At 38.8% G+C, this 12,239-nt stretch overlaps 1 protein-coding gene across 2 annotated transcripts in view; it reads right to left on the reverse strand.

The window, feature by feature from the left end:
• Window positions 1-1,032: 1,032 nt before the first annotated feature.
• Window positions 1,033-12,239, reverse strand: part of GLRB (glycine receptor beta) — a 49,527-nt gene continuing 38,320 nt past the window's right edge. For both annotated transcript variants that reach the window (XM_066186077.1, XM_066186078.1), the window contains one exon: window positions 1,033-3,730. In XM_066186077.1, the coding sequence (XP_066042174.1) occupies window positions 3,434-3,730 (297 nt within the window). In that variant the 3' untranslated portion in view covers window positions 1,033-3,433. The remainder of the gene's footprint in view (window positions 3,731-12,239) is intronic.

Here is a 12,239-nt window from a genome sequence, read left to right on the forward strand (position 1 = left end):
GATACACTTTTCAAATTACATCCTTACTTACTGCCTACCTTAAATTTGTAGATGCAGTTGAGAAATTAATTAAATAATCTCCATGGAAATTCCTGATGCAGTGCTTGAATTTGTTCTAAAGTCCTGAAAAAAAAATGTAGAAATAGATCTAAAGGGTGATGATATTTTAAAAGAACAGGATTAGCTACTTGAATACTACCCCTCAATTATTAAGAACCAAGAAAATACCAAGGTTTCTCTTCAGGCTAGAACAAAAATTTGTAACTCTCCTACCAGTTAACAGCAGAACTTGAAGTAAATGTCAGCTGAAACACAGATGGGCTCTCCCACAAAACCAGATTTTGCTGTCATGTAGTTTGTTTAGACATCATGACTAGTTAATGGAGTTACTAAGCTGCACTTCATGAACCTCACTTTTGGTACTGCTTGAACGTCTTCATTTCAATACTTTTAAATTTTAACTGCATGGAAAATTGCTACAGCTGTACATCGATTTTGTGCCCATTTATTTTTAATTTAGTAATTTTTTTCTTTCATATTATAATTAACTATTTTGCCTATACAGTTTTATATTTGCACCCTATTCTGGAAATCAGTCAACAGGCTGAATTTTACAACTAGAGGGTGCTGGTGGACCATAATGTGAGATTACATGCAAAACTCTTGATGACCTTTAGTAGAAAGAAGAAAAATTAAAAAAATCAATTATTTCTACTCAGTAGGACATTGGCTAATATATTCCAAAATAATACAAATACTGCAATATTATCTAGTGCAAGTAAAAGGAAAATTAATACTTTATAGCTCATGCTTGGTTTCATTTTAAATTTAGTTTCAAATTTGCTGTTAAACTTAGCTTCTATCCTTAGCTTTTGTGCTGTAATGAACAAATAACCTTTATCTGAACAACATGCACTCCTTTTGCTTCTCTTTGTGTGAGTTGGAAAGCAATTACAGTGTATTATTGATTAAGCGCTTTATGATAAAACACAAAAGTCATCAAGTAAGCAGGAAAGCAAGAAGGAACAAAGATTAATTTAACAATAAAATCTATAATTGAGATTTTACAGATAGAATGTGGACATTAATTACAGATAAATCATTTAATAAGAGTTATAACAAGAAAATAATCTTCCAAAATTCATATAATTTTCAACACAAGATAATTATTTTTTTGCCTTCCAGTACTGTAAGAAAAAATACAAGTATGAGAATAAATAATGTCTATAAATATACCATTCTGTATGTATAAAAGTTCCCCCTCCCATCTTTCTTCTCTTCCAATTTATCCTCATTGCTTCTTAGAGTCTCTCACAATTTTGCAATTACCTTCAACTAACAGAAATATTAAAACTTTGAACTAGATCTTAAAGATATCATTTCCCTCAGCCCCTATTCAACGCAGGTCAATAACATCTGAGATTTGCCTTCCATTTCCTTGGATCAGAAAGAAATCCAAAGGACAAACTGTGGCCACTTGGTAGAGAGGCTGCCTGAAACCTCCATGCGACAGTGCCCAGGTAGCTGGTGGAGTGTATGTGACCATACTGTCAAGAGCAGATCTCTTCCACCCAAACATGAGTTCTGCAGCCAGCCTGTTGATCACAAAGTGGCAGTGGTTTGAAAAAGCTCTGAGTGTGCAGGTATACCAGATGTCCAGTGAAGTGGGTGTGGCATGCCATTGCTCCTCTGACATTCCCACTTTTGACCTTTTGGTTGTGCAGGATCGCTGTATGTGGACAATATTCTTGTTGCAGGCTACTCCCAAGTGATCCAACAGTCCACCTGTGGCCTGCATTAGCTCAACACATTCTGGATATGCCAGAAATGTAGCAAAAGTGGAATTGTTTCTTTCCACACTATGGAAGGATTCATGTATTTAAACCAGTCCTTTCCTAGTCTATGAGGGGCCAACAGTCCAGATTTCCATTCATGAACTGCAAAGTTAGTGAGAGATGCCTTATTTTCATTTTGTAACTAGCTGTGGTACTCCATCCCTACCAGCAGAGATGTGTATGGCATACTCTCACGGGCTGAGGCCAACTCCCTGTTCTCAGGAAACACACTCTACTCTCACGCCTACCTACATGCAGCTTTCTTGTGGCCACATTTCTTCTCATGACTCACCCTTATGAAGGGATGTACCCTGGCATCCACAGGAGATCACAGCTCCTGTCCTAAGCACACCAAGGAGCTCATGTTAAGGTAGTCTCCATGCCAGAGTTTCCTCTGGAAAATGGAAAACAATCTCCTATCAGAACTATTTCATGAATAGGACTTTATTCTCCAAAACACAGTAGCCAGATCAATGAGCTGGTGAGGGCAGTCATTAATTAACACATAGGCACACCAGGGCTCATGAGAGGACACATTTTCACTGCTACTGGTGGCTACATGCTGGCTAGCACACAAACAGAAAAGGTATAATTATTGGTGAAAATGGGATTTCGTCTTGACAACTGGTTTGTTTAAAATGAGAGTTTTCAAGGGGATAAACAAAACAAATCAAGTAAGTGTCCAATGCAACAAAAAAAATTGTGACTTACACATACTTCAGGCTTGCCAGATGCTATAGAAGTTGAGCCAGAGGACAAACTGATGTAAAAAATGTATAAAAAAAACCCCTGATACTGAGCTGCATCTTGTGATGCCTCTCCAAAACTCCTGGTACCTTTAGTCTAGAAAGTGGCCTGTTTGTTTTTTATGTACTGTATCTAGTTTGTGCCTAAAGAAACAGCAGTTAAAATTTGCCCCAATGTTTTATTTCCAGCATATTCTAACACACTTAACTGTGCCTTGTTCATGGATACAGTTGTTGAGGTTTTTTTCTTAAATGAGCTGATTTTAAAAAACTAGTAGCTCTCTGATCTTTATTTTTCCACCTAGACAAGATCTGCTTACTTGATGCTGCCTTCACTTACAAAGTCTAAATAATAATAATTACACCTTAGCTTTTTCTTCAACAGTGCCAGCTGAAATTATACAAGAACAAGATGTTTGGTGGGTGTTTCTTTTTCTTCTGGAAGTCAGCAGAAAAGCTGTTAAATACTACATTTACTAGAATACTGATTTTAATAATACTCAACGTGCACATCAGTTTCATTGTCAGAAACACTTTAAATTTCTGCATGTTACTAATAACTGAAGAGCGTTATTCAGCTTTATAATGTAGTAGGCATTGTCCTTCATATATATTCCTAAAGCAGGATGTATGCTGTACATGTATATACAAAGTTGGTCAGAGCACAGACATTGCAGTGTCATGCTTTCATTCAAATTTCAGATGCCATATGTTCAGTACAATCGCACGGCATCAAGATGCAACATATTGCTTTGCAAATGCAAATAATTTCACACAGTGGCCTTCATGACTGGGAAGGGATAATGAAATGGGCTATATTTTACATATATGAAAAAATAAATAAAAGATTTATCATAAATATATGGACCAGTATATGACGTTGAAGAACAAGAAGCAAAAAGGAAACAGTGCTCTTGCATAAAGATCGATTCTCTTTGCTGCTGATGGGATGACAGGCTTGGGAGGAGGAGGCTTCTTGTTGTTCTTGGCTTGAGATTTCCCGAGCCCATTGTTGACTTCAATGGGCTTCCCATAACAGTCATAATTTGATAATTCAAAATCCCTTGGCAAGCTTCCAACGATGCTGAAATCATTGGACCTCAGATCAGATTTCGAGGTGCAAACTTTTTTGCATCTGGTCTCACCAACCTATGAAATAAAGAGTGAGGGGAATCATGATCGACTCACCGCAACTCATTAGCAAACTTCATGCAGCTGTTAAAGAACATTGCAAACAAACATAGAGGAAATTACCTGTTGATAGGGATGCATTACCTCAGACTAGTTTGTGGAATGGTTACGTTATAAAGTACTTAAGGATGATCAGTCAATCATATCAACTAATTCAAACATTCGTAATTTTGTAATTTTTCATGCACAAGGTGCCTCATGCTCTGCAATCTGCTATAGTTAGACTCTTTCATTTTAAGATGATAGAAGGGGGAGGACATTTTTGTGGGGGGTATTTTTGGATATTGATTCTGTGCTGATGAACCTGCAGGCCTGATACTATTCAATACTTGCATTTTTCCGAGCTCTGAAACCCATAATCAGAATTTGCCCTAAAATTCAATGTTTGATGCAATTATTTAAGTTTGTTCTGGTTCCAAAGAGTTACCAGGTCAGAATCCTATACCCCATCCTAGGGTGACCAATTTGCATGGTGAGAAGCATTTTGTTAGTACCTGTGGAGCTTAGTGCCTCTCTAAAGACGGGTAATACAGATGTAACATTGTTCTCAGCACTGCAGAAATGTTTAACTATGAAATCTAAATCAAACAACAGAGTTCTTGTGTTTCCTATAGCTCCTTTAATGCTGTTGAGGGTCAAGCAATACCTTTTTTTCTGTGGAGACAAAAGGTTCCTATATTCCTTTCCTTGGATCTTATAAAGTTTTTATTTCAGATTCAACACTCTGCAATCAACACATTCAACAATCTCTAGGAGAACCAATCCCACACTGTTCAGGGAGCTTGAAGTGATTTAGAGACTACTTGCAAGGCACTGTGCTTTGTGACTTGGGCAAACCCCTTCCAAACTTTCACTTCAATTGGACTACTCAGGAAAGCAGAGGAAAAAAAAGAAAAAAAAAGAATTCAGTCTATGAATTCGTTCACATATCTAACCTGAGCATTAGTTTAAAATATGCTACTTCACAAATCAGGCTATACCCATGGGCAACTGACATAAGTTTCACTAAGGCTTCCTGGAGCCACTGGTCCACTAAAACTCAGTTATTCCAAAAGCTGCCCATCCCTTCCACCCATTAAGCTGTCTCTCCTCCACAACTCTCTCAGGTATTTTACCCTCACCTCTCTCCACCTCTGTTTTTCTGCAGGTTTTGGCTAATAGTTTGGGGTATTTGCATGATCATATTATGTAACTACTAAAATAATAATAATAGTGTCATAAAACACAGTACCAGGTTTATGGATGAATGAAAAATATTCTGAAGAATATTATTAGCTTCCCTATTACAGTGACAACTTATCCTGCATGGAAGGAACTGAGGCAGTCAGGAAGAGACTTAAACTTTGAGTGGGGCTTTTACTCCCGTTATTGACAAAGTTGATTCTAGTGCAAGGTGGAAGAGAAGCATGGTGCTATTCGTTCAGAAATAAAGTGGATACACCTTCCCAAATTTGTCAGGGCTCTATTTCTCATGAAAGCAGTACATTTTGAAACCGATGCATTAAATGGAGGTGCAGGTTTGTCCTGGTTTCAGCCAGGAGAGGGTTAACTTTTGCAGTAGCCAGGAGGAGGCATGGCCAGGGCACAGAAGTTATTCTGTATCATCTCCTGTCATTGCCAGAGGTGGGAAAAGGGATTCTCTTCCGGCCCAAAGTCATTCCTTCTGGTTGACAAAACATTCAGAGAGAGCCATCCAGTATTGTCTACTGTCAGAGAATTTTTCTGTGTGAATCATTTTTCTTACACATTTTTTATTAATATTATTGCTGTTAACTGCTCATTTTTTATCTCATTGCCATTTTCAGTAAATTTTTCTTATCTAAAACCATGATCTTTACCTTTTATGCCTCCGCTTGGAGCAAGGAGGTGGAGCAGTGCGTGGTTTTAGTGGGAGTACTAAACTGGAGAAAACCATTCCTAAACCATCACAAAATCAAGATTCCAGGTTATAAAAAAGAAAAACAAGATAGGTGTTTCCTGATGGTAAAACAAAACTATACATAGAAATTTCTTGCAACTGTCTCCCAGTCCTCAAAGACCTGGCAGCCTACAACAGTGTTCATTACTGGAGTAGTGGGGCAAACCGTCTAGTAAGGTGGTGACTAAGACACAGATAAACATGATTTGATTATATGACCCTGGGTGACAGGATGCTGTTACTCACTGATCTGAGACATTCCTTCTAATCAAATCATACCCAGTGACATAGGTAACAAAGATATAAAGCAGACCCTTGTACAATGAAAAGTGAGCTTGCAGGACTGGGGTGCATGTTAACTGAAGAGTCACCAGAATATTGGATTTTTTCGTGGTCAAATTTAGCAAGATTTAGTAAGGCCACTAGAAGAAATAGAATCCTGTATGAAATTATAGGCCTCCTTTTGGATTTGAAAACTTGTAGTCCATTCCTCATACTACCAGCAACATCCTGTAAAATTCAGTGACACTAATTGTAGCCTAAGTTCTCTCATTTGTAGCACAGAATACTCCTGATCCAACTGCAGTATCTAGAGTGGTCCCCTAAAGGCTGTTACAAGTCGGTTCTCATTCCCATTCAGGACTGAGAGTGGATTCTAGGTCACCTCTGCCTTATAAGCAGAGAACTTTCACGGCATGTTCACACAGAGCTCTGCTCAGTTCAGTGTCAGCTGGAATACTGATTTATCAGGGTGACACATTTTTCCTTGTATGAGCAACCTGGCCCAAATTTTTCTTTAATAAGCATATGTTACTTTTGAAAATAATTTCATCCATTTCCTTGGCTTTACAAATCTGACATTCCTCTATTTACTACACTCAGCTGCTGCCTAAACATATTTTTAATTTTTTTCTCATGTATCTCTTCAACTCTCCAATGTTTCTGTTGTTTTAATCTAAATTCACTCCAGTTGACCCACAGCTTTCCCTAAACAATGTGAGGTAATTAAAAAAATATATATGATTATCTGCTTTTTATTCATTTTGTCTTGGTTTGTGCTAGAAGCCTAACAATAATCCTAACAATGCCTCTGCTCCTCCTCACTTTCCACATCTACTGCACAAAAAACTTACCAAAGGCTACAGGAACCTTTTAGGTACAAAAAATACCTTAGGACTTGATTTTAGAGTACTACACTGAAGATGTGTAAAGAAAAGTAAAATGTTAAATGTTATATCCTTTTGAATTCATTCTGACACAGAAAGTATTTGACATCATTTGCCTTATCCTGCCCCAGCATCATAACCTGTGGGCCAGACCCAACCCCCAGGATGCTTCCACCAGATTTATGGCTTTCCCCCAGCAGGGGATGGGGAGCAGCTGTTTGGGAAGGGAAGGCTTCTGGGATAGTGTAGGGACACCCTGCATTCCCGAGTGAGTTGGGCAGCCACTCCTTGTCCATCTGGCATGGATTTTGGGTGGCCAAGGAGAGCACAGGAAGGTGACAGCTCTTGGAGTTTGGCCTGAAACACAGACCTAGCTCCCTGTTTCTTTCAGGACTGGACCTCTTTGTCTGGATTTGGTAGGATGGACAGAACACCTGTCTTTTGATGAACAGCTCAGAAGTAGCTAAAAATGCCTCCTAGAATCCATCCATAAAGTCCCTTGTGATGGTCCTTTCTCACCTTTTAAAAAATTCAGGCTGACTGGTGCTCGCTGCCAAGCTCAGCACCTGCTGCTGCTCCAGAGCTGCAGCACATGTGCCTCTGCAGAACGCCTTTGGTTGCAGAATCAGGGGAACAATGTGAGAAGAAAATGGGGAAAGAGATGAAAGAATAAGTGCTGCCTATGCATGAAGGCTGGCAGGGAGGAGCAACTAACTCCCCAGCTCTGCCTCTGCTGCTTCTGGTGCTCCTCCTCACTTTCCACATTTACTGCCCAAACTAGTTACACTAGATTTTCCTTTAAAAACATCCAGGATGGAGAATTTTTTCCATGACCTTGTTCCTCAGAAACATATGTACTTTATTTCTAATCTGAATTTATCTGGCTTCATTATTCAGACACGAGGCATGACTATAGTTAGTCTGATTAACTGTTGGTACATAGAGTTGGTAACAAACTTAACCTCGGTTTTGCATAATTCAGATGATGTAACCAGGCTGATATACGAAGCCAAGAAAAACGTTCTCAAAGTGTTTCTTACTTTTGCATCATTGCCTCTGTCAACTTAATTGACAATACTTTAAAAAGTTTTATTCCATTTGATTAAATCAAAAACCACACAGACCAACTTTAATTTCACTGACCCATTTATTAGCTAACATGGGGCTGAATTATGAGTAATATTAAAGATAATTAATACTTACAAACAGTAATTATTAGTCAGCGCCCTGTAAGCTATGCAGTATTCTCCACTGATTGATGTCAGGCTTATAATTATTCATGTTATGCCACTTAGCTTGTAAAAGTGCCGGCACAAAGTTAGCTTCATGCTGTATTCTGAAATCTTCCCAGATTTAAAGGATTTCTTAAAAAAAATCAACATTAATTTTCAACAGCACTCACTGGCCAGCTCTGTTAAAAAATTCTAGATGCAACTTTTATAAACATATGTTGAAATCTCAATTGTAAAATGTCTAACTTTAATAGTGACTGTTTAACATTCTCATCAGCTACTGTGAATGAGAACTATTTCATCCACAGATTGAATATATCTGGCTTTTACCCAGACACAGAGCAGAATATTTGTTCAATGCTTTTCTCTTTTCAGTTAATTCTTGATATTTACAGCACCTCTACCTAGTATAGTATCATTATTCTTTTTACAAGAATACTTTTTATATGCAAAGTAACTTCCTATTGCCCTCAGTTATGCTAGAGCATGTATCTCTTTTCTTACTTACACAATTATTTCATTAAGTTCAGCTTATATTAATTGCTATCACCTCCCATTTGCCAGTGAGAAGAAGAGAAATGCTTGAAGCTGAGTTAGTTTTAAATCTTTGGGGAATTTGTTTTCAGTTGTGCTGTTTGTTTGGTTTTGGGGTTTTTCTTAAATTAGTATAGCTTTACTTCTGGTATGAACATTATTAGCTCACCAGTACCATTCACACTTTTTGTTTAAATTCTTCCATCAGGATTAGAGAGTTCTCAAATCTGTGAAATCTGACCTTTCATAGCACCAAAAATACCAGGGACTCAATTAAATTTATTTTGTGCAAGTAGAATAAAGATCCTTCTCAATTGACTGTTCATCTGGTGATCAAGTCCTCTTTATCCATCAGGATGGACTGTAACATAAAAGCCATCATTTTTGAGAGCAGAAGCATATTGTCCATATCTCCTAGCAAGGCTTCAAACACGCTACAGCACTGGCAGCTTCTCAAGCTCAGCACGTGTCCCTCAGGCTGAAGAGCTTCCCCACTGTAGTGCTGCATTCCCTGCCCTACACAGCACATCCTCCTGGCCACAAAACCACCTCTGCTGCTGCGCCCCCAACCTCCTGTTGGCATGCAGATCTGTCCCCAGTGCTGCCAGTTCTGTAAGGGGCTTCCATACAGGACCAAGGAGGAGTTTTTTAACAAGCTCTGTTATTCATCTCTCTTGCACTTGTTTTGGGGTCTTCTCTTGCCACAATGATAGATGTAGATCATCAATAAAGTAATGATTGTTTAGCATTAGTCAGTATTCACACTGAGTATATTTTCTGGAGCAGCTCAGCAGGAATATGCTACAACATTCCAAATATTCCTTGCAAGTACAGGACAAAAAATATTAATCCATAAAATATCACACTATTATGGCAAAACTGAGGTTGGCAGGGACTTCTGGAGATCATCTAGTCCAACCCTCGGCTCAAAGCAGACTGCTCGGGGCCTTTTTACAGTCATGTTTTGAATTATCTCCAAGGATGAATACGGGAGTCACTGGAGCAGAAAGTACCTAATCTGTACCTGAAATGCTGTCAAGAACTATTAAAATAGGCTGCAGCCTGTGGTTTTGTGTACAAGGTAAAATATAAGCTGGGTTTTTGGTGGTTCTACAATAAAAAAAAATTGAGTCTGGAGTGCCACTTGAGGGGAAAAAACCTGGGAAGACTAGGTCACCACAGGTCACCACCAGTGGTCAAGTACATTATAACTCAGTAGAGGTGAACATAACCCATCTCAGGTTTCAGAGCCTAGATGCGACTCTGACAAGATAAAGCAAGCAATAGCACCACTTCTTTTTAAAAATAACTGGCATTAGAGCTATTACCACCACTTGCATAGTGCTATTCATCATCTGCCAGAACCATTCTTTTAGCAAATGTTCTCTCCAGTCGTTAGCACATTATCTGTGGGGGACGGCTTCTATAAATGGCCTTGATGAAAATGTGACTTTTCAAACCGAGGGGTGTTTTTATAGTTAACAGTGCAATCTCTCACTGTAATCACGTCAGCAATGAAAGCAAAAAAAAAAAAAAAAAAAAAAAAAAAAAAAAATTCATCTTAAAAACATTTCCCTTTTTGCTTGTTTTTCTCACTGTATGATGTTTCATTGCTAGGAAACACATGCAAACTCCTGCTGAGGATTCCCAATAAAAAGCCAGTGCAAGCAGTTATCACCAGATTGCATAATTTTCTCCTCTGCTTAGAACAGCATCTACTTGCAGCCGCTATGAGCTAAGGGAGCCAAGCTGTATTTTCTCATGGCTTTTTGCCTGTAAGTGCATAGCCACTGCTTCTCCTAGAAAAACACATCAGAAGTGCTTATTTTCTCTTCTTTTCCCTACAGATTCAGGGTGATCTTGACAGACAGACCACTTGACTTTAATCAGAGAGTCATATTGATAAACCTCTGAGTTTAAAATGGCACTGACATTTCAAGGGATTTTGTTGGAGGGAGCATGACTCATAAAGTTTGGACTTGAGGGGTTGGTGTATGCTAGCAACATGCAGCTTTTACATCACCCAGTTCCCAGGATCTGGTGAAGCAGCTATACATCCATGGAAGCCTTTCTCCATCTTTGAGTGATTGGAAAATTATGAGCACTCTTTTCACCCTGCCATCTTCACTGTCACTGTTGGTGATTATTGGTCATGATCACTGACTTATTGACACAGTGACAAAAGTGCTTTCTGCTGAAAACTTTCAGTGGACCCTTGCAGGTTCTGTTACAGGGGATCTCTTCTCCTAGCCTGCAATTATGAATTACATTAAGCTTTTACTATTTAGGATACACTGAAAAGTTTATCCCTTTACTCCAGAAAAATGGATCAATAGCTGCTTGTATTTTTAGGGATTATCATGAGGTTTTGTTACGGTTTTTTTTTACTAAAATCAAATATGCCAAGTCTCCAAACCAGATGCCATTTTAACTTTCACAAATGGAGCAAGCACATGAAAACAAGTTGTTCCACGAAGACTGGAACAAGGGATGCCTGATCACCCCACCTGCTTCCCTCTGATCCTCCTCACACCAAGGATCTCAAACCAGCAACTCCTGTGTACCTTACGTGCACCCCCTTTCCCCAAATCTCCTGCAGAGACATCCCTGCTGCAACACTACAAAAGCAGCAAGTGCACAATTTGCTGCTCAGGGAACACAAATTGCCATGGCATCAGGATCAGGGGCATTTTAAAGTGAAATAAAGTAACTTCTCTTTTTAAATTTGACTCCCCTCTGATAACTTACAGATATGTATCAGCATCATTCAGTTAATGTTCCATAATATATAAAAACTTAATTTAGACAGGAGAAACATTTATAAATGCAATTATTCATGCTGTCTATTTCCCCCCACTTGGAGTTTTCTGCTTCCATGTCTTTTCTCTTGGCTTTACCTTCAAGTCCCATCTGGTCTATCCACTGTTTCAAGCCTAGCTATGCTGACATTTCCAGCTACACCCTCAGTCACTTTTGCCTGAATAACACCTCCTATGTGGAAAAAGAACATCCTTAAACATTTCTATAGGACATATACTTTTTTCAGGGGTGCAGTTATAAGTCATCCTTTTCTCCTAAAGTGAAAAGTCATCCTTTTCTGCTAAAGTTTCACTGGGCCACCTAAGTCTTTCCAGACATTTAGCAAAGTATTTGCTCTTGCCTCCCACACAATCCTACATGACCCTGATGAGAAACAGCTCCTGAAGTTCTGGGACAGCACTCTGGCCTCTTTTTGTTTCATATTCTTTATGCCTTTCAACATACAGTTTTTTTCCATTACCTGCTTCTCTAATGTTTCTCTCCCTCGCATATTTTCCATATGACAAATGCATTCCCTACTTGATCATTACTAGGCCTGTATGGGAGCAATCCAAATTTTGTGGGGCAGGCCTAGGTTTGGATTAGAAATCAGAGCTACCAAAAGATTTACACCTGTTCTGATTTAGGACTTTAGTACAGGTTTTTCCAGGGTCGAGAACTTTCAAAGTACTCCTATGCAGTAGCAGGTTCAGAGAGGGCGTTTTCAGCTAGGCAGTTTTATAGCTTTCAAATAGATAAAATCTAGCATCACTGTCGTACCACATCCTGATGTCAAATGATTCATTTGTCTGGAACCT

Source organism: Chamaea fasciata, unplaced genomic scaffold (genome assembly GCF_029207755.1).
Source record: "Chamaea fasciata isolate MVZ Bird 193981 ecotype frontalis unplaced genomic scaffold, bChaFas1.0.hap1 SCAF_6, whole genome shotgun sequence".
Taxonomy (NCBI): Eukaryota; Metazoa; Chordata; class Aves; order Passeriformes; family Sylviidae; genus Chamaea; species Chamaea fasciata.